The 27,872-nt window shown below is 35.3% G+C and overlaps 2 protein-coding genes across 2 annotated transcripts; one reads left to right on the top strand and one right to left on the bottom strand.

The window, feature by feature from the left end:
- Window positions 1-104: 104 nt before the first annotated feature.
- On the bottom strand, window positions 105-8,824 carry LOC121411231 (poly(A) RNA polymerase, mitochondrial-like). The gene is made up of 8 exons (XM_041603833.1): window positions 8,619-8,824; window positions 7,303-7,472; window positions 6,748-6,996; window positions 6,092-6,319; window positions 4,378-4,589; window positions 3,648-3,871; window positions 2,930-3,028; window positions 105-2,257 (listed from the first exon to the last, which is right to left on the bottom strand). The coding sequence occupies exons 1-8, from the start codon at window positions 8,797-8,799 to the stop codon at window positions 1,734-1,736; spliced, it is 1,887 nt and encodes a 628-aa protein (XP_041459767.1). The 5' UTR covers window positions 8,800-8,824; the 3' UTR covers window positions 105-1,733.
- Window positions 8,825-10,427: 1,603 nt separating this feature from the next.
- Window positions 10,428-27,632, top strand: LOC121411230 (protein arginine N-methyltransferase 3-like). Its single transcript, XM_041603832.1, has 14 exons — window positions 10,428-10,536; window positions 12,457-12,722; window positions 13,069-13,118; window positions 13,893-14,001; window positions 14,734-14,938; window positions 16,592-16,817; window positions 17,200-17,321; window positions 18,535-18,607; window positions 19,114-19,219; window positions 21,106-21,293; window positions 21,786-21,872; window positions 22,943-22,993; window positions 25,301-25,388; window positions 26,676-27,632. Exons 2-14 carry the CDS (start codon window positions 12,491-12,493, stop codon window positions 26,783-26,785), a joined length of 1,647 nt encoding a protein of 548 aa, XP_041459766.1. The 5' UTR covers window positions 10,428-10,536; window positions 12,457-12,490; the 3' UTR covers window positions 26,786-27,632.
- Window positions 27,633-27,872: the final 240 nt, after the last annotated feature.

The raw sequence follows: 27,872 nt of genomic DNA, 5'->3' as shown, positions 1-27,872 counted from the left end.
CTTTTTTTTGGGGGGGGGCAGTTATAATAAGATCAAACTGATTGGCAAAAAGGAATGTACCAAAATGAACATCAAACAAGTACATCTGTTGTAAAGTGTAAATATTAAAATACTTTATTGGCTATGGCACTCGCAATTCCAATAACTGGTATTAATCATGACCAAACATTATTCTCAAAATCACATCTCATCTTTATTCTTCTATAAGCACAACTAAAATTTTGTTATTGAATCAGTAATGTGAATTATACTGGAGTAACATTCCATCCTGGTGGGTGTTTCATAAAGCTGCTCGTAAGTTAAGAGCGCCTTTAAGAACGACTGGTGATCCTTTCTTGTGGTAAATGGTATATTCATTGGCGATGGTTTAGCATGTAAGAAAGGTTCATCAGTCGTTTTTAAAGTCGCTCTTATCTTACGAGCAGCTTTCTAAAACTGCCCCAGGTGTCAAGGTCTTTTCCCTCCATTGATTCCTCATGAGAATTTGAATTTTTCCTTTACTTATTTTTAAAAAGGGGACCTTCGAATAATGGTTTCATGAATTTGAGTGATAGGATATCAGAAAGCTTCAGGGATTTTATTCTGGTTGATGATAAATTTTCATAAAATCCTGCCTTACGTGCACTGGCATAAATCCAAGCGGTGAACCTATCGTTTCGGGGGTGGGGGGATGATCTTATTGTTTCACCCCCCCCCCACTTGAATAGTTCGACATAGATTTACACCTATACTTATGTGGCATCTCATACTATGTTGGCAATACGAGAGTTCACAGTCTTTAAAAAGACCCTTTCAAGACACTGGAGGGTAGGAGACAAATGCACAAACTTATGTGCCTGTCATATGATTCTTGGACATGAATATCTTTTACACCAATATGCCATGGATCTTTAGAGTGAAAGTCTTTCATCATTTATTATGACTGTCCTGTACCCTGTATGATGTTAATAATCCAGCTTTTAGCAAATATCAGTGCAACATTAACATTACCACCAAAACCCATTATTTTACTGAAAGTTAAAGTGAGAGATTTTAAGTTCAAAATGAGGTGAATGTTACATAAGTTTTATAATGGTATAAGTCTACCTAATCACTCTGATTTCAAGAGAGTATTGTATAAACTGACAAAGAAGAGATTAAAATGAAAGGAATAATTGTCCTAACACATTGGGCACTATTTTCTAGCACATCTTGTTCTTTGTGCTAAAATGCTTTGTACTACTAAACCAATTAGGAAGTTTACTGCACTCCAGCCTTGATAAGTTTAGCAATTTCAAGGTCACACGCACATTTTCCTGTCGTCAACTTCAAAATAATCAATAGATTATTAGTGATTTGCTCCATAGAATTACAGGTTTTTTTTTCAGGAATGGCAAAAATGAATAGGTATTCACATTGATTTGCCAAGATGTTACAAAAATGTGCAACTGGAGTTGTTTTGTGATGCTTGGTCAAATATTATAAATTCAATTTAAAAAAGGCAGCAATCCCAGCACCTATCAATTTAGATACATCATCTGGAAGTTCTTCTTGTGCCATGCTAGGCTTCGAGGGATATGTTAACATGTGATTATTCTAGTGAACATATTGTTTATTGGTTTGAAGAATACCAGTTGTCTATTGCATGTAAAGCAGAACATGATTTCAAGTTGTATCACTCTAAACAGACAAACATGAAGAAGGCACTGCTCTTGTCCATTGATAAAATATGCTATGAAATACTCCTTTAACTATCATGATACAGAATCAACATCATCTAGATAATCTGTACATGAAGTAGATAAGTGAAAGGGGACTGAAGGACTAACATTGTGGACAATGTTCCTACAGTTGCATAAAACTCCTGAAGTCCTTTTACAAGATGTTGAAAACTTTCTTCTATTCAGCGACCGGAACATGGCTCCAAGCTTCCTCTCCATTGCTACTGAACGTTGCTTTCCTTTCCCCTGGACGGACCCCATCAACAGCGCCCCCAAACCCCATGAGTGCACAGCATCATGGCTGGCATCTGCATCGTAAAAATCAAGCCTTTCCATGGTCCTTACGGCTTCCTGTGATAGCCTACGTAATCTGTCTACTAGATCACCACTGACATTCTTGCTACAGTTCAGTTCAGGCTCTAGTGGGTTCTCAATGTACATAGGGAAGATCTTGCCATTGTTTGGTATAGGATATGTACAGCCACGGTGAACAGACAGAGCATATTTCTTGAATTCAAAGGTGGCACAAAAGTGGAAGAACTCCTGCAACAGCTCAGCTATGGATAGAAATAGATAAGACTGGAGGGTTATCAGACTGTTGAAGTCATTCATGTATGATATCAGCAGATCTCAGGGACTTGCAAATATCAATATGTCAAACTGAAGTTGAAAACTATCACCTACAAAAAAATAGGTGCAAATATCATTGGTGGACCTGTTAAAAAAATTTTACCAGTAAAACAATATTTCAAATCAATTTTTATGAACTAAAATTATTTAAACATCAAATATAAACTAAAATATAAATGTTTATCGGGAACTGGGAAGGAATTAAATTTTTAATTACATAGTTCATAATACAATTTAACATATTTCACAAAAGACTACCATATTGTTCAATGATGAATAATTTTTTTTCTGATAAAACAGTAATCAGCTCTATTAAACAATAGATCTTATGCATATGACATCATTATCTCACTGCGCCCTCCCTCAGAGGATATAGCGATACACATAAACGTAGTTGTCAGAGATGCACCAGCTGCAGTTAAACAACGCATACAAGGCAATGGCTTTAGCCTCTAGAAGATGGTGGCATGATGGCATCAGTGCATAAGGTCTATTGCCCAAGTTTGAAACTCTGGAAACAGAATAAGTCATTATCATAATTTATAAGTACATTAATATCCAGAGCTAATCTGTAATAAATGAATACAGTATAGACTCACTTGGTGTTTCCTTGTTTCTAGATACCGTAATACAAGCTTCATCAGTAAACACAAGGTCTACATCCTTCTCTTCATCCTCTGTACCTTCAGAAAATGGTTCTGTAAAAACAAAGGAAATAATCTAAAGATAAATAAAAAGACAACAAAAAGAATTTATTCTTACATTATGTCAGTCGGTCAACAATAAAATGTCAATTATCTTTTTAATATTGCATGTCTGAAACTCAGAAATTCATTCTATTCTCTCTATAACAGAAATGTCAATATTCCTATACAATAGCAAATGTGGAGGAAATGCTTTTCAGGGCCCCCATAACACAAAGGTTAGTGATCAATTACTTAATAAAATGGCAGAATCAGAATCATTGTTGCCTGCGCATTTTGTGGATTGACAAGGTTCCAATCAGAATTGTTCTTTCAAATTAGCGATTAATGGCTAACCTCTTTGTTACAGGCCCTGGTTAGAAATATGATCTTTGCTCTGAAGGACAGTGTTGCATTAAAATACTAATTTTATGATTGATCAACTGAAGGATATATGAAGCAAAACAACAAGACCCACTAAATGGTGAAAAGAAAATTTTAGAATAACATAGCAAGAAAGTCTTTTGAATTTCAAATATTTTCCAAACAGAAAATGAAAAAGGAGCAAATTGCACAGTTCTGCATAATATACATTTTCAAAAACAGAATAGCTTATCTGCATGTAAACACTCACCAAACATAGCAATCTCATTTAGAGGTGGAAGGACAGGCTGAGGTCTGGTCTGCAAGAAGAATACTACAAGCAGAGTTAGGGGAAAGTTGGTGATCCAGTATCCAGGATTATTGTTGGTGATGCCGTTAAGCCGTGCCCAATGTCTCACCATGAACACAAGAGGGCGCACTCTAGGATCCAAGCGACCGAATATGTATAGCATTTCCGAGCTTTTCATAGCTATCCTATTGAATAACCAAACATGAGTTAGTTGCATTTAAGTGATCTTTAGAGATGCCAATGTTAAGCTATTGCCAGATGTCAGACCCTGACAGTTGAGCTTTTCAAGCTTTGTAATGTGCATCACGTACAGGGCTTTAACATGATCTGGCTTTTTTTTTCAGGCCCAGTGACAACACAACTGGCATCCCTGGATTTTATGCAGTGCTTAATTTGGTCAAAGCTGTGATTATGATATCCCTCTTGAGAATATTTTCAAACCAGTTTTAAACCAGACTAATTTTATATGTCACTTTATCATTCTATCAAATTTTCTAGCAAAGTAAAAGCCAGCATGGACGTTTTGGAATCCTGTATCTAGATCCTTTAAACCTACCCAAACGCTTTTCCAAACATCCATAACAAGCATTAACAATACATCTTAAAAATCATGATTTCAGTTTAAATACAATACCAGAAGGTTGTAATACGCAAAGCACATAATGACGACCACTGAAAATATGTGAAATACCTGTTATCGCCAGTAAGGTCACAAGACAGCCCTGTTGCCTGATGTCTGAATTTGACCAATGGACACCTAGCATTGAGTATTCTGTTGACAGAACTGCATTGAGGAACATGCCTTTCTAGAAACTCTGCCAGGGTGAAGAGTGTCGACTGGGTGGCCACCCGTTCACTGTTAGCTGACTGCCTGTCGTAGCCAAGCTTGTATTTATTCCTTCCCTACAACAGACAATAAGATTTTTTTTAATGTGGTCTCTTTGCCCTTTCTTCATTATCAAGTATTAACCATAATGGAAACATGAGTTTGTTGTCTTATGCATGCATGTACAAATGTTTATAATCAATAGATTTAGCATCATTTGAATGAATCTTACATTCTCACTAAATTTTCCCCCCCCAATCAGGTTTAACTTTAAGAAAGTAATATATGGTGCTGGTACCAAATTAAATATGCCTCAATTTTGACAGTCACAAGACCAGATATTTTGTTTACAGGCCTATTTTATACCAATCAGCTGACATATATTTTATTAACGTCTAACAGGATTCCATCACCTCTTTTTCAAAATTCAATGTCATAATAACAAGATTAACACTACTTTTTTTCATTGGTAGATAAAATCTGTACAAACATCATGATAACATGAGCACAATAACTGAGTTTCCCTTCTCACACACAAAATAAGTATGAAAAACAGGAGCCTGAAATGCCATAGCATGTCATACACATACAGTGATGATGTCTTGAATGCTACAAAAACCTCTACATACCTGGCCCTTCATGATATAGCTTCTACATGAACCTCCAAATAATCAGATTGACTTAAAGTGATTGGTTAACATTGGTTTGACTTTTAAAAAATTCTATGCTAGAGGTCACACTTGTCACCTATGTTCCAAAAATTAACTTTTCAGGGTTTATTAGTCCTAATACATGCACTTGTACACATGTTTCATCTCGGTTTGAGAATTTTTTAAATCGGCTGCTCACAAAGTTAAACAATACCTTTAATTATTGTCACAGGATACATTCAAACTAACACTGAACAGTGGTAACTGGTGAGTTATGTGTCTCCAGGAGAGTCACTATTGGTTGTGAGTTCTTGGATCATACACAATGATGCATATGATTTATGTTGGAACTGTGTATGGCACTAAATACATGTGTGAGTATGAATTTGGGTGTATATATCAGTTTGTCAATTATTGATGCCATTATCGTTTTTTAATATTTTTTAAATATAAATCTATTTTTGTAATCTGATTAAGCAAATCATAACACACCCTGATACAGTAATTCTTGAGACTGAATTTTCTCTCTAAGTATGCACCAGATTGACAATTGTAAGTCCAAAAATGCAAAAGCTCCCCACCGTGGGAGGGGAGACACCCCCCACACCCACTACCCTCGGTCGCTCCGCTCCCTCAGACTTGGTCACTTCACTCCCTCCCAACAATCGGTTCAGTTTTCTGCATTTCAAATGTTGGCAAGTCTGCTACTACTAGTACCACAAACATCATATCATACCCAGGGTAGCCACTTCAGTTCCGAGAACTGTTCTCCAAGCGGGTCCTGCTTAGCTACCTTATTTGGATGCTCGAGCACAGCATGGGTAAATTTCTTATTGAAGGACAACATGCCATGGTTGGAAATCCAACCCACATGACATTTTTTTAGTTTCTTAAATGCTAACCTACTCCATTACCACTACATTTCTTACCTGTTTGAGTGGAATGACCCCATGAGCTGTACCTCTATCAAGGTACATATCAACGTCACAACTCCGTCTGCCAAAGCCATTGATGGATGAACCAAAAGGATGCAGGGTGGCATCAGGAAGAATGCATTGGAATGCTTCCTCCATCAAGGAGCAGGCTAGAAATCGTAGTCTGATCTCAGATTCCCTAAGTTTCTGCTCCTGCAACATCAACTCGAGCTGGGCATCCACCTGATGCAATTCAGAGGTCATAGGAGAAAAAGGTCAATCCATGTACATTCAATATACAATGCAAACATATCCCCTCAACTTCATTTTTGATGTTTCTTATCATTCTGAACAAACCCAAGTTTAAGATTTTGTGAGCCTGGATAGATGAGGGAAATGTCCCTACTCAGTTCCTTTATAGTAAAATGGGGGTTAACAGGCTAATGATGATGCAGTAATACTATAGAGCAGTGCTGTTACCTAACAGAATGTGTATTCAAATCTGCTGAAGCGAGACCAAATAAAATTTTCATAGAAATTTTAATAGATTATGAAATGAGCTTTCAACTCCTGAACAGTTAATAAAGAATACTACATGTACCACATTGTAGAATCAATTCAGCCCTACATGTACGTCAGAGGGACATTTTCAGGGAATGTGCTGTACATACATTAGGAGCACTGGACAATGATCGTAGAAGCTGCAGGTTACTCAAATCTTTGTTCAGGATGACAACATCAGATTTGTGCTTCAAAACATTGGTATCCTTGTTTTTCAGAGGTCTTGAGAAACTGAGAAAGCGGGATTCCACCTGAGCTCCATCTATCTGCTTGCCTGCCTTGCCCTCTGTAGAATGGGCCTTTGAAGTGATTTGCTTTATAGTCTCCAATTTGCTGAATTCTACAACTACATAGTGAGCCTGGATTTAAGAAAACATGAATAGGAGTATGCTCTTAATTTCTAAGAGTAATTACATGTACTTCACACCATCTCTGTTTAAAGTAAACTACTAAATGTGGATTATAAAAAAAATATGATAACAAATAACTCTTCACTTAAAGATTGAATTGAAATTGAGAAGAAATTAAATTACTTTTAGCAATGCCTATATTTTAAAATTCCTTTCAAATCATAAATTTACTTGTCATATCTTAAACTGACTTATTCATGAATACATTTAATCCTTTCCACCTTTAGAAAGAAATGCTAAAGATCAATTTCTTACCTTTTGGAAGTAAGTGAAGTAATGTTCTACCTTTCCTTGGCTATTACAGTATTGTAGAAGGCTTTCAACAGTTGTACCATTTGCTAACCTCACTAACAGACTCCTAGAAGCCTGTGTAGATCTCATCTGCATTGTATCCTTGAAGGCAACAGACAAATTTTGGGATGTACCTGGAAATAGTTTGAGATCAAATTTTTCTGTCATTCGAACAATTAAATTTAACATAAATATAATTCTCCCCAACCTTGAAATTAGGTAAGCTAATAATAAAAAGGCAATACCAATAAGATAGAGATCTAGTTCTTGGAGTTGGATAAAGTAGATCTAGATTCTATAGAAGTTAGTAATAGAACCTAAATCTATACTATAGCCCAACGTTATAGGCCTTTCAAAGCCAAACTAAAGTAAAGAGGTGTAATAATTAAATAAAGAAAATAACATGGTCATGGAAACGATCATTACAATTATCCCTAGGGCCTAAGGCACACGATTAATTAAGCGTGCAAAGTATTCAATCATGGAAACCCCTCTCGATCAATGTGTTCACGCAAAAAATCATTAGAGTCCAACCAGCTGACACAGGGCTCCTTATGCCTAGCCTCCAACGGGACCGCCATCGCGTCGCCACCAGGCCAAGACACAGGCAGCCGTCTGACCCAGGGAGCGCCGGACTGCGAAGCGGTCTGGCGCCCAGGAGCAATACTGTGTATTTACCCATACTCACAGGACAAGGGTAGATTATGGTCAAAATATCTAGCAAGATAAATTGTGAAAACAGAAATTATGCACTTAACACGATAATATGGATGAAGGTCTAACAAGTGGTAGAATCCCTCAATAAAACATATAAAAAAAAAAGTGGTAGAAATAGAATCCCGACATCGATCGATGCACAGCACAGACTGGAACCTCAAAAAAACAAAAGTTCTCTCCTTCTAGTTCTACCCCAGTCTCGATCGGCCATTTTGTTATGATTAATATAAAAAACGGCCGATCGAGACTGGGGAGGAGAGAACTTTTCATTTTTTTGAGGCTCCAGTCTGTGCCTCGACGTCAGGGTTTTACGACTCGTACTCGTTAGACCTGTGATATAATCATGTTAAGTGCATAATTTCTGTTTTCACAATTAACATGTATCTTGCTAGATATTTTGACCATAATCTACCCTTGTCCCGTGAGTATGGGTAAATACACGGTAGGCTCCTGGGCGCCGGCCCACGCCGACGCTCCCTGGGTTAGCCGCCGTCCTGAGCCTGTGACAAGGTCACTAAGCCAAGCCCAAGGTGCGAAGCCGCTGCCCTATTCCGAATACATACCATTCATGTTTGTAGTTGCATTTCCCGACACAGTTTTATCTGAAGTTGATCTTGTTGCTGAAACACATATTTTCCTCTGACTTCGAATTAAGCTAATGAATCTTGTCTGACAAACATTTGCAAACAAGGTCAAAGATCTCGCAGACGCAGGTCTCGCCATGATCACCATGGGCGCTGCCATCTTGAAAATGACTGTTCCTAGTAAAGACTCTATATCCCTAAAGATATGAAACTTTCAGATATACCGTCGGGATACCGTCATATAGAACGATATACTACTAGTATCAAAGCAATTATCCCCTCTTATCGGGCCTCTTATCCCTCTTATCCACCTCTGTGATCAAAATTAAGATGAAGGTATCTGAAGGTGACAGATTTAGACCTTTTTTACCTTTTGCAATATAAAGAGAAAATTGTATCATACAAGAAACCCGCCTTTCGATATCGCTTATCCAATTTACAAAATTATGAAGATCTAGGCCTACATCAGCTATACATCCATAAATACAGGGTCCTGCTATAAAGTCAATTCAAGGCCTAATTCCTGCCTATTCAAGCCCAGCTGCTTTTTAGTGGATCCCTACATTTTAGGCTCAACTTTTATATAATAAAAAAAGATATATAAAGTAGCCTTGCACATTGTTCTATCGACTACATTTAGTTTTATCTTCATTCGGTATGAGGCGCCGGCCTATATCATTATTGATTAATAATGTTTTCCATAAACACATATTTTCTTGTGAAGTCATATTGCTTTACAATGCATATTCATTGTTTTATTTGTATGATTTTATTTCATACTATGTAATCATTTCCTATATATGTTGCATAATGAGTTGAGAAATAAACTTGAAAGTAGAAACCCAGACAATTGAATTGAAACTGTTTGTCCTATATTGTGTGCTGAAAAGCTACATTTTGATGTTTATATTCATATTTATTTTCATTCATATTTGTTTCCTCTTATATATTCAGGTCATTATTTGAAAAAGGCCAAAATATAAGTACATCCAACATGATTTTATGAGTACCGGTATTATTCTTTACCTAAAAATTGGATTTAGATTTACTTGATAAGACAAGTCTACTGAAAAAAAAATCGAGAAATACTAAATAATAAATTCTACTTATATGCATTAAGTGTTAAAGGAAAATGAAATCTTTGGAACAGGATAGCTTGTATGAAAACAGAAAAATCAAAGAAAAAGATCAATTGAATGAGTAAGAAAGTTATGAGCATTAATTTTGAAGTTTAGATCATTATTGTAATTTAGATCCTCCTATTATTGTCAATGCGACAAAGATGTGTGATATCACGTGTGAAAACTTTCCCATTGCTTTTGGTATTTGTTTTGTATAATTCACTTTAAATGCCTCTTTTATCACGTCTATCAGTCAGTAGATCATTAGTTCTAGGGCTTTGTAATACAGATTTTCAAAGAATATATTATGGATAAAGAGTTTGTTTCACCGTATATAAGAAAGAGCAAAAAAATACATTTTTTGGGTATTTTATAGTCCATCAAAGGGAAAGTTGTTCACATGTGACATCTATCACATTGCCAATAGGAGATTCTCCATAGCATTAGTGATAGCAATATTCAAATGCTCATAACTTTCTCATTATTTGTCTGATTACTCTTAAACTTTCTTCGATCTTATTCTCTGATTTTTCCCTTTTAACACCAGCCCACTTGTTTCAAGGGTTTTGTTCCCCTTTAACCACTAAATCCCTAAATAAGATATTTCCTTTTAAAGTGGTATTATTATGCATCATGAGTGTTCCAAGCTTACTACTCTTATCCTCCATGCTTAAAGGGGAGATAGCGCATCTTTGTTAGTAAGTTCTCTAGACATGAACACACGTGTTAAGCCTGTTCTGCTTCTTGAGTTGGAATCCGCGGCTTGTTTGGAAAGGGTAAGTTTTAGAATTTCTAACGTTAATCATGATAATAAAAGATGACTGACGTATTTTGATAATAAAAGATGACTGACGTATTTTGAAATTTCAAACTACACCGACTTTAGTGACTAGATTACTGTCAGCTGTCATGACTGTAGTATACCGGGATCTATACTGCGCTTTTCCCCGGTCATGCCGGTGAACTTCGCCGGGGAAGTTCGCCAGCGCAGCGACGGGCAAATGTCACAGTGACGACAGACCAAATATGAAAGGTACACAGGAGAACTTCGCCGGAGAACTTCTGCACCTCCAGAGGTGGAGAACTTCCCCACCTCCAGAGGTGAAGAATTTCCCTGGTAAAACTGTTTCTCCGGCGAAGTTTGCCAGTGAAACGGCCAGTAATGCAGTAGTATGAAAGATAGCCAGATAACTTCTCTTTAGAATGACGTCAGAGGTCATTTTTTTTCTCTCCCCGAAATCCCCTGAATTTGAAGTGAACTGAGATTATGTGCACTAAGCAACTTAGTTACACTAGCCAACGTTAGCTATTATTTCCGTGGCCAAACTGCCAAATGTAGAAGGCCATGCCTTATGAGCAATTCGACCATTCCATAGACTTGGAGTTAAACTTAAATACCCTCGAACACCTTATTTTATTTTTTTTCACTAACGATATTTGGTGAATGTGGTCTGTTTCATGGTTTTTTAAGGCAGCTACAAGCACTCGTGCACATTCTTCATCTTTGACTTTGAGAATTTTTAAATCAGCTGCTCACAAAGTGAAACAATCCCTTTATTAAGACATAAAAAAACAGTTTTTCTAGTAAAAAAAAATATTTATTGGGTCAAATTATATGAATGAAAATTTTGAATTTCTGAGATTGTTGTGTGAATTGAATTTGAATAGAAAGTGAATGTTGTTCATGAAAAATGGACTTGTCTGAGTTGTCTCGTAAAGTATATGTAATCACTGTCTATGCAAAGAAAAAAAGATGCTTTCTTTTGAAAGTTAAGGCAAGTTTAAGTAAAAAAAAACCACACAGTTCCACACCCTGATTGTGCTATTGACCATATATGAATTTTTTAATTAAACCTCCCGGGCAAGGTTGCTGCCCCTAATTTTCAAATGATAAAAACTAGCTAGAATGAAATGGCCAAAAATAACTTCACACATTTATGATAACATAATTATTCCTTTGTTTATCTTTTTAGGTTGTTTACAATTTTCTTTGTGTTGCACAAAATAGCCTTATTACATGTATTACAATTTATGTTTTAAATAACAGAAACAAGTTAGGTTCAATTGATCTTTCTGCATATTCATTTAATTTTACTCCAGTAAATGTAAGTTGGAAAGTTTCAGTATGACCGTATTCATGATTTGTGTATAATGTTATGCTGGTATCTGTACATACAAACATTTTATTCTTTAGTTTAAAGAAATAAGTACTACAACTTAACTCCAATGCATGTATTCATTCAACATCTGCTTGTTTAAAAACAATGCAAACAGACATCATCACCTACCACATAAAGTCCCAATTTTAACTCTAAAATGATAATTATAACATCAAGAGTGTAGTAAAGAAAGCAAAATTTTTCTAACACAATTAGAAATCTAGCTGTGCCAAGCCAACACTGCCATTATTTCCCAAGGGCCAACAAGTATCTAGCAAGGAAGCCTCTCGTGAAACAGGGTTAGGAAGATGAGAGACAGCTCTCTAGTTGGTTTTAGTTATTGACTGTCTTGTTTTTGGTTTTCAGAAGTGGGCCCCAGGAAGCTGCACCACTCATCCTATATAATGTGCCATAATCTTGATAATTATAAGGGCATGTACATGTAATTATCATTCACACCTGTTTATATCCTTTGGGGGTAAATTTTTGCTTAACCAAGTTGACCTATGAAGGATATGACTTCTTTATGATTTTCAGACTGCAGATATTCACAATCACAAGACGACTAAGAATGGATGAATGTAAAAATAATGCAAATCCAGAACTAGACAACTATGAGATGGAAGATGAGGATGATGAGGATGATATGTGGGATGATGAGGAGGAGGATGATGACCTTGCCCTGAAAGCTGCTCCAGTGAAATGTTTCTTTTCTGAAGAGATTTTCTCCTCTCCTACTTCTATGTTGACACACTGCAGAGAAAACCATGATTTCAATCTTGTCCTGATTTCAACTCGTACAGGTAAATTTTGAAAAAAATCGTTCACATTTTCATGAAAATCAAGAGAAAAATGTAGAAAACTATAGTTTAAGTATATGTTTTTCTCAGTATTATTCCCTTATTTTGAACATTGAACCTTTCAAATCTGTTATTGATTTAGAACTTAGAATTGAAATTATTTCAATTATGCTTATCTCATCGTTATTTTATATTGATGGGAGAGGGGGGAGGATGGCCTACAATATGCAGAGTGGGTACTTCATCTTTTTGGACCGGAGGAATTATACATTTCTTGTTCCGATCAGATACATTCATTTATTTTTTGGCGTTATACATGTAGATAACTTTTTTTCTGCTTGATTTTCAGATCTTGATTGCATAGGTTTCATCAAACTGGTAAATTACATAAGATCTACTGTAAGTATTTATTTTTATATCATTTTTTGTGTATCATTTTTATTTCTAATTTCAGTTGGATGTCTGTATCTTTTAAATTCAAAATCATTCAGTTAGTAAATTATTTGTATTCACTAAAAAATTGTAGATAATTATGCTAGAGTTCTTCTTCAAATTAAATAATGATAGTAATAATGATAAGGATGATGGTAATTTAGCTATTATTATCGTGATGATGATGATAATTTAGTTATAATAATGATGAATGATTGAAGAATTCGAATTTTTTCAAGACTCGTTTGAGGTAAAAAAACAAAACAAAAAACTTGATGTCTTTATCAAGGCTATTCGAAAACATAGAGCATTTTTTTGAATTAACAAAGGTTCTTCCCCTCTAAGTATTTGAAGCATAAAATTACTAGGTAACCACATGTTTATGAGCATAGAGATGTTTTTGGTCTATTTTAATCAGTAAAAAGAAAAATTTATTGGGATCTTCATTGATGAATGCAGTGGAAAGCAAACAAGAAATTCTGTAAAGATATCATTTCTTTATAAAGAGCCAGTGAAGCAAATTAGAAAGTAAAGCATTTATTCAACAAAGGGAATAAAAAGAATTAGGTACTAAAACAAATTTTTTGGAAATGATAATTATTTCCAAAATTTAACATTTGTTTTCTTAATAAACCAATTAGAGTAGGATTGAATTTTAATGTTTTTAAGACTTTTTGATACCTTTGTTTTTACCATTTTAACACATTTTTTGACTTTGCCCTAATGTGTTTGTCTTTAAAGAAAGCATCAGGGCCAGACATTATGGAATCCATTCATAGATCAGAAGTACCTTGGGAGGATGACAGCTTTATGAAACCAGTTGATATGGAAGATCCTATGCTCCAGTTTGGTATGTCAATTGCAATGACACCCCCAACCCCCAGTCTACAAATTATCTAGACCAAAATCTTGGAAGTCTCTGTTTCATCATTTTTTGTTCTACTGGAATTGTCATACAATCACAGCTTCCACAAATCTTTTAATGAGATGTCATATTATATCCTTATGAGTGAAGAGTACTGGACTAGCTTTATTTGATTTCCTGTAACAATACAGTATAAGACCATAATATCGTAGACAACTGTCTTCAATAAACACAAGAATAAATTTTCGAGGTATATTTGATGTATTTGGAGTTGTTCTATATTGCATGTTGTTGCTGGGCTTTTAAATTCTTGCATCACAAAAGAAATTAGCGAAAGCTTGATCTTTAGAGTTGTGACATAAGTGGGAGCTTTCATTTGAATAGATAAAGTTTTCTAATGGAATTAGGAGACTGTTTTTCAGACAGTGTGAGATTGCCAAACAGACCAGTATTTCTAACATACAGCTTTTTTTTTGTTGCCCTTAAATTTTAACAGCCCAGTGGCAATGTGTTTGGTTTAATACATGTAGCAAGGCGACTTTGCCTACCTGTTGCCTTAAAGGCATTGTTGAGTTGTTTATGTCATATTAAAAGAAATTCATCATGACATTTAGTTGGTTTTGATAACGGCAGAATCAAATCATTTACAAGAGGTTAACTTCAAATTAGTGTGAGGGAATCCTTATGGAATATCTCTTTTTCTTCATCACACTGAAGATATTGAGTCCTATCTTGAAGACCAGAGTAACAGATTAGACAATGGAGCTACTTCTCAAGATGACCTCTCAAAATCCAGTGAAATGGTCACCATACCTGCAAAAGAATTGGCAGAGTTGAGGAGAAAAGTCCGCTGCCTTGAAGAGAGACTTGGTCTGACTGAGGAAGCTTTGGAGCGTGCCATGCAGGATATGACTTCAGCAAGGTGATTTGTTGCATCATCCTACCCAATTTTCCCTCATTCCTTACCAATTTTGTGTTTTTAATGCAGGATACACCATTTGGTTACTAACATATTTAACCTTGTTGAAACCAATTTAACCACTTCAGTGTTTGTTCATACTACCCTGCAAACATTCAAACATCAGTATATATTGTAAAATAAATAATTAAAGTGTGAGCTTGAGATCAGGTATTTAAAGCAACTGTTATACAGTGCGTATCAAAAAAAGTTTACACTTAGAAATAATCCTGTCAAATTATATATTTGTTATATCCTGAAGCTTTTTCCATATTTAAACATTGGTACAGATCTCCTTAAGCAATTGGCGATATAAATGTCCAAAAATCTTTACGCTTGAATGAACACCACTTTTAAAAAGTTATTGAAAAATTATTTGCGCAGAACGTGGAAATAGATGTATGAATAAAAGTATAAGTTAATCATGAAGAACACATGAACTTTGAAGATATCTTTTACCTTATTAACTTGTTACCTTGCCTGAAACACTTCGCAGAGCACCATTGCACCCCCCCCCTTCCCCACACACCGAGGCCATCGTGATGATATCTGCTTTACAAGGAGCTGTGATTCACATAAAATGACATAGGCTTGATTGTCCTGTTAATCATTGTCAAACTTGGGAAAAGTATGGAGAAAGTTTTCAATGAAATATGAATGTACATGTAATCCCATTTAAATGATAAAAAACTTATGAAAAATGCTGGAGAGATGTGTGAAATAAACTTTTGTTTACATTCAGTAATGTCTTCGGATCCAGCTGGCACAAAAAAAGTAAAAGTTGTGCTTACCAAGGGTTAAAATGTTAATTTCAGTGGCAGAGTTGTTACAAAATTTTTAACTGTATCTATTTCATTTTAATCGACTGAAAATGCAAAAGAAATGTATGAGAAATGTACCACGCGGCCAGTTTGTTTCTGCTTTTTTCCTGGACACAATGTGAAAATTAGCATTTCTGTGCAAAAATTGATTTCTGCGAGCTTTACAAAAGTGGACACTGCTCACTCAAGTGTAAAATTCTGTCAATTTTTTGCTTTCATTTGATAGATGAGACCCAAACCCAAGATTATACATAAAAAAATATCCCCATATTGTATATTTTTCAATTCCCAGGATTTTTTTCAAAGTGTAAACTTTTTTTATACGAACTGTATATTTCAATTTTCTTAAGTTTGAATTTTTTTTTTTTTCAAAGTGTAAACCTTTTTTTATACAAACTGTATATTTCAATTTTCTGAAGTTTGAGTGTTCTTTTTATCGCTATACCTTCCAATAAGGTAATGACAATGTGAACAGTTTCTAGGTTTTTTTTAATTTTTCTTTGAATATTCCGAATAGAATAAATGCCACCTTCCAAATTGCCATGGATCATGAATCACTGTTGAACATCAGCATCTTTGTCGTCACCACCACCTCTGAAATTACAATAAATCATTATCACAATCATAATAATTTGCATCGTTAAGAAAAATCTTTTGCATCATCTTCATCACTATTTTGTCATCACCCTTAAATTTTCATCAGTATCATGACTGTCATTTATAATTTTTGTTTTATTGACTACTAAAGCATTTTCAAATACATAACTTCATTTTGTATTGATTTGATAAAATATAGAGAATTTGCCCATGGCCTGATTGCATCGGCTGCAGACTCACCCAGTAGTAATAGCAAAGAAAAGCAGAATGCTTCAGTTGGGCAGCGATTGACTGAAGAAGAGGACGAGGCTTACTTTGATTCGTACGGTCACTATGGAATCCATGAAGAGATGCTCAAGGATAAAGTCAGGACAAAGGCTTACATGGATTTCATCTATGATAATCCATACATCTTCAAGGATAAGGTAATGATGACTTAATAGACACTCGATGAGACATCATGACTGAAGATAATGACGGTTAGTGATTCTGAGAGTCCATGTGACAGAAAAACTTTGTCATAGGTGTTATTGTAGCATTATTTCCACTCTGAAGGTTATTTGGTTATCTTACAAGTATCTATTGGTTTCCATTTACTTTTACACTTTTATAGGCTTCTATAATGAAATAATGTTTAATTAATACCCTCAAATATGTTTCTAAGTTATGTGTCTATATGATATTATGGTTCGATGTTTGTAATTTTAATGTACAGACCTATTGAAAAAAGCTTTTGCTGAATATGTCTTGTGTTGAAAAAATGAATGAAAAATGAATCCCAAGTCATTCACAATTTTTTATCTGCAGGTAGTATTAGATGTTGGATGTGGCACAGGAATTTTATCTATGTTTGCCGCCAAGGCTGGTGCAAGACAGGTCATTGCTGTTGATCAATCAGATATTGTCTACCAAGCTATGGACATTGTCAGGTCAGTGAAGTATTATAGTACCAACAGTGAAACATGTAACTAAACTCTTTTAGATATTGTCCACAAAACATGCTTTGAAGTGATTTCTAGATCACATCAAATTCAATTCATTAAATTCTTGAAATACAAATCAGTTGCAATAAAATGTGGCTTGGGAATTACAATAAAAGCCTGCGGCTTACAATATGGTGATCCCCTTATATAAAAAATATGCAGCATAGTGAATCAAGAAATTAAAACAACAATCAAATCTACAAGTAGTCAATCATAAACAAAGATACAGAAAATAAAGGAATTGTCAATTTCTCATGGAACATCAAGGAGAATGATTATTTTATTCAAGATATTTTATAAAAGGTTTTCAGATTCAGATTCATTGAGTGATCCATATCAAAAACAGAAATTGTCCTCCACTGGCAGTACGTAAGACACACAAAATGTAATAATCATCATACATTTAGAAAAAATAATGTAAATTAATTTGTGGAGCGTTGTGGCCCAGTGGATTAGTCTCCGGACTTTGAAACAGAGGGTCGTGGGTTCAAATCCCAGCCATGGCGTAGTTTCCTTCAGCAAGAAATTTATCCACATTGTGCTGCACTCAACCCAGGTGAGGTGAATGGGTACCTGGCAGGAATTTATTCCTTGAAATGCCACCGCGCTGTAAAAGGCTGCGGGGCTAAAGCCAGGGTAATAATATCCAAGTCCTTTGGAAGCGCATAGAGACGTTATTTATAATGTGTTATGCGCTATACAAGAACTGTCTATTATTATTATTATTATTATTATTAAAATAAAATAATGTATTTTTGATATTCTGAAGCTTTCTCCACATTTATAAATACCTATTTAACTCTAATACTTCAGGGGTATTTGAAAGCTTGTTATCATGGGGGGGATTATGCCCCCCCCCCCTTCATTGAAGTGTAACAATCTTTCAAAAAAAATTTACTTTAATTTGATAGATGAGACCCAATCCCAAGAATATATGTGAAGAAATAATCCCATGTTGTATCTTTTTCAATTCCCAGGACTTTTTCAAAGTGTTAACTTTTTGTTGATAAACACTGTATTTAATGAATCATGCAATTTTTTTCTTTTCCGGTCTGTCAGACAGGAAATAATGTAAATATATAGGTGTACAACCCTACAAATAAAAATACTATCCATCATATTGTTTTCTAAATCTTTTAATGTCTTGTTTGTATTACAGGCAGAATGGATTGGATGGTGTAATAACTCTCAAGAAAGGAAGGTTAGAAGATGTGGATCTTCCAGTGGAAAAGGTAGAATGAATAAAAAATCATCTGTACAGAAGAGTATTTTGGTGTGGTGCATAGGTGAATTTTAGTTTGCAGTTCTTCCAAACATAATTCCCTATCCCAGAGGTTTCCTTGTAGGTCAGGAGAAATCTGGTGTGGCAATATCAGCTTATGCATGTGCATCAACCACATGAGGGGAAAATTTCATTTCTGAATAGTACGGAGAGCTTTTCATGTACCGGTACGTCTTGCATGAACAAGAATTAATACTAGCCACAAACTCACAAATCTTGGGGAGATGGAATCTTACAGAATTTGCAAAAGGTTACATCCTTGCAGATTATGATTTGTCTGTCATGAGAGCCTGTTAGACTAATGTGATAAAAATGGGTGCTGTTCCTTATGGTGTTGAAAATACCGGTAATGAATATACCATGACCGACTTGATTTTTTCATCACAAACTATCTGTTTGATCATCATTGTGTTTTTATATCAAGCAATAATCACACCATCTCTTGTTTATGTTTAGGTTGATGTCATCATATCTGAATGGATGGGATATTTTCTTCTCTTCGAGTCCATGTTAGATACAGTCCTTTATGCTAGGTCCAAGTACTTGAAAGAAGGAGGAATGGGTAAGACAATGGGACATAAGTTAAAGGTCAAGCCCACCCCAGAAAATTGTTGAATGGAAATTATAGAGAAAAATCAAACAAGCATAACGCTGATAATTTAATCAAAATTGGATGTAAAATAAGAAAGTTATGACATCTTTAAATTTCGCTTATTTTTCAAAGAACAGTTATATGCACAACTCAGTGATATACAAATAAGAGTCAATGATGTCCCTCACTCACTGATTCTTTTGTTTTTATTGTTTGAATTTACAAAATTTCTATTTTTACAGATTTGACAACAAGGACAAACTTCCCTTAATCATAAACAGTTAAAATAATGGTCATTCCACATGTTCAGGGAGGAATAAAATTGGTTTCACATGCCAATGAAGAGAAACTTAGAATTTTTCATATTTTCGTGTGATGAAAAATAAAAGAAATAGTGAGTGGGTGACGTCGTCAGTCTGCTCATCTCTACTAACTGTTTTGTGAAATTAAGCGAAAATTTAAGATGTCATAACTTTCTTATTTTACATGCGATTTTGATGAAAATTTAAGTGTTATGCTTGTTAGATTTTTCTCCTTTTATTAAAATCAACTTTGCATTGGGGTGGACTTGTTTTTTAATAGTGGCTAGGCAGGGCACAAAGGAGCCACACGCCCATCCATCATCCATGTTTTGAGAATCACCCATTGACTATATTGAAGTAGCAAAATTAGGGTTGCCACAGTCATGGAAAATCCTGGAAAAATTTGTGGTCATGGAAAGCCAGGGAAAAATCAGGAAATTTGGAAATTTTGTGAAAAGTCATGGAATTGCATTTACATCTTGGCTATGGCAGCTTTTCAGTTTGTCATGTCTTGCAACTCTCATACTCTGCTATTATAATTGATGTTCATGATTTCCATATTTCCCAGTTTTGTGACATCCCAAATTCTACATAACTCCCGGGACATCCGTAAAGGGAAGTCGTGGAAAGCAGCAGTTTAGTCATGGAATTCTGTTTTTTCAAATTTCTGTGGGAATCCTAAAAAAAGAAAAAAATGCTTGTATTGCTACTGCACTAAGTAGATCTACACTAATGATATCCAGTTTTTAAATGTAGAGAAATCAGAGAATAATGTATTGCTGGGAAGAGCGATGAGGGACACTTATCACACATACGCACATGTTTCATGTAAATATGGAATGATTGTGATTTCATATAATAGAAGAAAAAGGAAAGTGTGGCCTGACATTGACTTTCAAAATGGATCCTACACCTATAATTGTCCTTAGATCATGCTTGCCATATTTTCCTATGATTGGCGAACTTCATACCTTTTTCACTCTACATGCATATATCTCCTAGATATGAAAGACAACATGTTTATATGCTTTGTGTACAAAAATGGCAGTGCACCCTTCTCCACCCCCCCCCCTTGGATAAATTCTCCTGAATTGGTAGGCTTTTCCAACTATGTACTATTATACAAATAATGCATGTTAGCATGTGCATGCAGGGCCAAATAATGAATGATGTGCGAGAAGAGCCTATAGATATTCCGCACTGAGGTCCACAGGACCGAGTGCGGTGTATCCATTTGGCGAGTCGAATTATTTAGGCCTCTATGCACAAGAATGTGTGCATTGTTTGTTTTATACACCCCTCCCTGTTACTGAGTTGCCCCGATAGCTATATTTCTAGATAATTTTAGACAATTCCAGACCTTGCACTTTCCTGCACTCTGACATCAGAGTGCAGGATAGTGCATTTGATACGATGTCAGAGTGCAGGATAGTGCATTTTGGATGAAATAGTGCTTTTTGATGAATATCATGTGATCCGACTTGGACCAATCAGATTACAGAACATTCTTGAAAGTTGTATAATACTTGTCATTGAATTCCTTTGTTTGAACAGTGTACCCAGATCTGAGCACCCTTAGTCTAGTAGCAGTGAGTGATCAGAAAGGATATGCATCACGTATTGCATTCTGGGATGATGTCTATGGCTTCAAGATGTCATGCATGAAGTCGTGTGTCTTGGAGGAAAGTTCAGTGGATTACATTGATCCAGACACAGTCATTTCAAAACCTTGTATGATCAAAGTGAGTCACCACAATCTATGACACACTCAATCATGTTATTGCGTTAAAATGAAAATAAAAGATTTATATGATGTGCTCTAAAATTTGTTGAAATTAATGAATGTTTTATGTCTTTTGTTTTATGATCTATCATTGGGCATTGATTTGAAAGTTTGATGCATATTTAGTGATTCTAGTTCTCACATTCAAAAGAGAGAATTCTAATGATCTTGAAAATCTGCAAAACATTAAAATATGCATAACTGTTTAAGGAAACGCTTAAATTACTGTGCAACAAACTTCAGTACAACTTTGGCAAGTCCTCTCTGCAATCACTTATTTTAAGTCATTACCTGTTTACAATAAATCATTTTTACAATATTTATTATTTTCATCAACTGTGCATGCTATTTATTATTGCCATTGCAGTCATCACATTCTATGGTCGTAATGAATTTAATTGCAATCACAACTACAGCTTTAACTCTTTCAGTTATGTTTTATTTTTCTCAGTGTTTGGACATTTCCACAGTTCAAGTGCGTGATTTGGACTTCATTACAGATTTTCAGATGGAAGTACTTTGTGATGGCCTGTGCACAGTATGTACCATAACGATCAAGATGAATATGAAGTTCTCCTTTTATTATAGTTACAGGGTTCTCAGCCCATCAGGGAATTTTTTTTTACTTCTTTCCAGTCAGGGAAAAATCAGGGATTTTTATGAAAAATACTTCAAATGAGGGTAAAATCAGGGAATTTTGATCGGCCCAAAATGGAAAGCATGCTTGTCAGTCAGACTCTGTTATATTTTGTTGCATATCAAACATCCATGGATTGACTGGGTATGGTGGATGGCTGTATGGGGAGAATGGAGGTCATTACATGCCTGTGTAATAGTACTAATAATAATACTGAAAATACATGGAATTCACTGCAACAACTCAGAAAACATACAAAACTGGGAATGGGTTGAAATAATCATCATGGAATTTTTAAACTTCATCAGGGAAAAATCAGGGAATTTGATTTTCTTGAAAAGCTGGGAACCCTGAGCTATGGCATTGTATGCTGTTAATACATGATTTATGCTTTATAGTACAGTGGTGAATCCAGTCAGGGGCATGCTCTCTGAATTTTGGAATTGCCCAATATACCTAAATCTCAGAAAAGTGTCATCTGCGCCCCCTTTATTTCCAAATTTGCTCTTCGCATACCCTCTTTTTAAAAATCCAGTATAGCCTTTGTAGCATAAAGTAAATGGTAACTATATGGTCATGATAAACCTAGTAAGCCAAGGACAGTTGTGATGATAGTACGAGGAATAATTGTTGTTAATATACCACCATCTACCTCTGGGGAAAATGACGTACTTGGAGGTACAATAATATAGTTACTCTAGTTTTCGCTTGAGCTGCTATTTCCTTTGCTCAGGGCTTTCTAGAATTTAATCCTGTTGGATACAATTCACTTAAGTAAGCATAGTTTGGGTAATTTTCTTATCAAAGACCTGTAATGCCATGGCTGGATTTGAATCTATGGGAGTGATATCTTAAAGTAAGTCAGGATGTAAGGGTTTTTTGTCATCATTGTCATTTGTCAATTTGATCTGTTTTTCTGTATTTTATTTCCAGCATTTCTTACTTTAATTTGTGTGTTTGATAAAATACAGGGTCTGGTTGGATTCTTTGATGTCATTTTTGAAAAGAATTGTCACAAGGCGGTAAGTTGTGTAGTACTGGCGATTTGTCTCTGAAATGTTCATGTTGAAGAATTTACTCTAATGTGGTGATGTAAAAATACTTCAACTACAACCCCCACTCTTGCTCCTGTATAATCCATATTATATAAATCATTGAAGGTTAGTGAAATGTCTCATGAATAAAATTTATTTAGAAATTAACTAAAACTAAAATTAATAAAATATAAAGAAGTAACTTTTTTTGTCTCTTGTGTGTACCAGAAATGAGACATAGGTGCTGCTTTTCCAACAGGGTGGCAGTGGAATCCTTAATATCAAATTTCAACTCAGGTTGAACTGAGGTTTGTTAAATTTATGCCTCAAATTTGAAAGTGTAAGGTCCTTCTTCTTGAAAATTGGACAAGTGTCAGGAATGGTTATCAGATGTCAATCCTATTTTTACATTCTTGAAGGAAGAAATTTGAAGAAGAAACCTAATTTCATATTTAAAAAACTATAAAAGAATAAGTGGGGATATGACGTCACCTCGCTCATTCCATATATGTGAAGGACATGGAAGAGTTCAGAAAGACATAACTTTGTTAAATTCTTTAACAAATCTGTTCAAATCATATGATGTTCAGCCCAGAATAACCATTTATTTGTATAAAAAGGTTTTAAAATCTGTTTTAGGCCAAAAAAATTGTCAATGTCACATTCAGTCAGCTGTCGTGAATTGTTACCATTTTTTGAAAAAGTTGATAGTAGCTGTTATATTCAGGTATTGTTTTTGGAAGTGTTGGTAACGAAACATACAATATTGTTCATTTCAATTACTAAAACTTTGTTTCACTGTTTCACTTGGCAATGCTGCTCCTCAAATAGTCACAATGTCATGAAAATGAAGTGGCTAGTTCTTAACTGAGTCGCAGCTGCATGATCGTCTATACACATTTGTATTTGCAAAATTGGTGATGTGTCACTGCATCCTGACCTTGCTTGCTCGACTGCTCACAACATAGACTGAGGTGAACCTCCTGTATATACCTGTCCTCAAATATAAATGATTTTGGTCACAGTTAATAGAATCTAACACGCTGATGAAATAATGAATAAACATCAGGACCTTGACCAATGAAAGGTCAGGCAATTCAAGTTTATTCATTATATTCAGATTGAATGCAGGAAAATGTTCCAGTGTTTGATGTCAATAAAAGCTTTCCCTTCCTAGTAACCACTGATCCCAATCTTACATGGATTTGAAAACCTCAGTATTCTTTTACATCTGCATGCATCTCATTGAGTCATTGAGTCAAGTGCTGTTGCAATCTAACTGTTGAGGTCTGCACCTGAACACTTGCTCTCGTGATTGTTTGTTCTGTAACTGAGGATAATAAATTCAATCCATTCTTGATGGTGTTGCCATGTCTGGCAAGTGAATAGCAAACTTGACCTGGCTATAACGGGAATCTTTCTTTTGATCTCTTTGGCCATTGAGCTTCTATTGATTTACCCAGTCAACAATGCATGTATCAAGATCAAAGTCATTTTATGTCAAAAACTTGGATGAAAATTTATATTTTCTTGTTTAAGAGATAATACCTCTGAAGTTTCATATTAAACTTCAGGCCATGGATTTCTGCATTTTAGTGCAGGGGTAGTTTCCTTATTATACAACAAATGGGGAATATTAAACAAGTCTAATGCCCCTGGCAGTCTCACCTGCATTGAAATTATTCAATATTCACTAGCAGAAGTGTTAACCTTGACAAACTAAAAAAAAAAAGTCTTTTTATTTGCCCTATAAATGTTAATATTTCCAAGACTGACAACATTGCCTATCTCAGTGACCTTGGGTAATTTAACCCTTTTTGTCAAATTCAACAATAGGGAAAGGGATGAAATACATGCACTCTCAGGTTGTGGGTATTTTGTGCATGTATACGGTACATCCCAGAAAATGCTAGTGCATTGTCACATGATTTGAAATAGTCCACTTTGTCCTCTTTATCGGTGAGCGAGAAATAAAAGTTAGGCAGAAAAATACTCAAGATTAAGGATGTGACTACCTGTAGGTTTATTTTGTGTTCCACTAAATCTGCAAATTCAAACACAAATTTCTATGCATATCATTTCTCATAGGTTCTAATCTGTTGTGCATGATCAACTTAATAAAAGAGGAACTTCAATTCATTCTATTGGTAATGAATTTCAAAAACATGTTTAATTTTGTTGATGTTTCCTGGAAATAGGTTCATTTTTTTGTGTGGGTTTCTCTGTATTATATCAGTAACCATTACTCTATTCAGGGAAGTTACTTTGAACAATTTATTTTTTTCTTTCTCGTAGGTGATGTTCTCTACAGGTCCATCAGCTCCGAAGACTCATTGGAAACAGACCATCTTTCCTCTGAGGAAGCCATTCCATTTGAAGAAAGGTAAAATTTTAATAGATTGGATCACTCTTTATTTTAGTCTACGCCTGTTTTAAGTTCATCATCAACTTTTGTGTATGCAGTGTTTAGAGAGAAATTCCAGTAGTTGCAGTAAACACTATTTCACGAGAAAGTCTGTAAAACAAGGCTTAATTGTCAGTATATCATGGAGGATCTAGATCTGGTACAGTTACATTAACTGAACTTTATGAAATCTTGAAATCTACGCTGAAAATGTTCACATCGAAGATCCCCAACACAGATAAGCGCACGTGGGACAATGTATAATTATTGCGAAGAGCGTCGGGCCCAACGCTCTACCCGAATCCTGTGCTTATTTGCTGATTTCTCTGCAATTACAATTTCTTCCAGAATCCTTTGGCACATGCGTTTTATTTATTAAAACAGACACTTTGGTGGTCATTTCATTGGATTCTGTACGAACTCATTTTGATATCGTTACCAAAACTAGCATTTACCTTTAAAACCATCATGAAAATAATTTGATTGGAATTTGGGCTATGTGCATTCATATGGGCAATTGACTACTGCTGCTTCTTGGGCAACCTTCGAGTGATCCCACCAAATTTGAATTATGAAAGTATTTCATATTGCACTAAATTTGGTTTAGTATTTTGGTTCCATGACATTTGCTCCAGGCAACAATTGCTCTGCTGAATTAATACACTAATGGAATCACCAACTTTAATCCTTAATTTAACACTATTCCCTATCCTACCCCTATATCTTGGACAAATTAAAGCCTGGAGCACAAATGTTGGAGGAGCAAACCGTCATGTCATGTCATTAGTATTTCACATTGCAACAAATTTGGGTTTTGGAAGTATATCCTACAGCATCGCTTGGTACCCTAATCTTATGACCAGAACTGAAGTTTAGGTTTAAAAAGTAGCTAGATGTGATAAAGACATCTGGGGTGTTTCACAAAGATTCACAAAGCAGTATGACTTCGAGTCATACAGTATTATGAAAGGCTTGACTGCATTGGTCTGATCATGTCATGAGGACGCGCACTAATGCGCATCTATCAATAAGATCATGTGTTATAGATCATGTACACGTCGGCATTTAAGTGCGACTATCTTTCTGAAACACCCCTCTGCACATATATCCCTAAGATTGAATTTCAAGATTTTCCCCATATCACTATGAGCACACATTTGGTCACTTATATCTGTGAGTCAATTCAGGTTACTACATCACTGCAATACAATTCAATAAAATGTAGATTTTTAATGTTCCACCATATATTTTATCTTTTTCTCCTAGGAGACACCCTCTCTGGTAAAATCTCATGCAGGAAAGACAGGAAGGAGATGCGATCTCTGTTGGTCACAATTACCATTGAAAATGAGACACTCACATACCATGTCAGATAATTATCTATGGGCATTTTTGCAGTTGCTGTAAGAAGAATTGACTTGGATATGCTGCATTAGATACTGTCAGATATTCGACAAGTTCAACTTTTCATGAAATGCTTCAAAGGTCGGATGTGGACATCAAGGCAATTCCATGAAAGAATCAGCCTCTTCGCACATTCAACCCCAATTTATTGTACTGGGTGGGGGGGGGGGCTGATAAGATGGCCCATAAACAACTAAGTAATCACCCTTCACTCTCAGAGTACCCTTAACAAGTATTGATGTTTTCCTCTACCCAAATAATGCCTTGAATATTCTTGTTACAATTTACAGGTGTACAATGCCCATGAATAGTGTTTTCATTTGCTTTTGTATATTTAGCATTGTGTCCAACTTTAAATGATAGTGCTATCTCCCCCCCCCCCCCCGATATTTTGAGATATGATTATTGCCAGCTGGATGACCTTGAAAAGTCTAGATGTGTCATTCCCATTGATAAATGTCAAAAAGAATGTTTGTATTCCATCTTTCCTCCCCACATACAATGGGTTATTTCAAGTCTGGTGTTGGTGTCGAGAGCACGAAAAAGGCTTGGTTCATAAGTATGATACTGATTGCATAACATGAAAATATGGAAAAATTCTAACCCTAATATCATCGTACAGAATACCAAGGCGAAAATCACTGCAAGAATAAAACAGAATGCATGAAAACACCAACACCGTACTTGAAACCTACCCTTTTTCCCTGGAAGGGGGGGGAACAGTGTTTACAAACCTATGAAACAGCATTAAAGGGATGGTCCAGGCTAGAGATATTTATATCTCAATAAATAGAGTAAAATTCACAGAGCAAAATGCTGAAAATTTGATCTAAATTGGATGAAATCTAACAAAGTTATTGAATTTCAAAGATTTGCATTATTCCAGTGAAAGTTCTAAGCATGTCCTCAAACATATTCATTAGGTGGGCTGATGACTAAAAGTTCATCCATTTATTGATTGCCGCTACTTAGGGACACATCATTTACACATGTATGAAACAATTATGATTTCATGTAATAACATTAAGAAAAAAAAGAAAGGATGTGACATCATCAGCT

Source organism: Lytechinus variegatus, chromosome 3 (assembly GCF_018143015.1).
Source record: "Lytechinus variegatus isolate NC3 chromosome 3, Lvar_3.0, whole genome shotgun sequence".
In the NCBI taxonomy this organism is placed as follows: domain Eukaryota; kingdom Metazoa; phylum Echinodermata; class Echinoidea; order Temnopleuroida; family Toxopneustidae; genus Lytechinus; species Lytechinus variegatus.
This window is presented reverse-complemented; position numbering and strand designations above follow the sequence as displayed.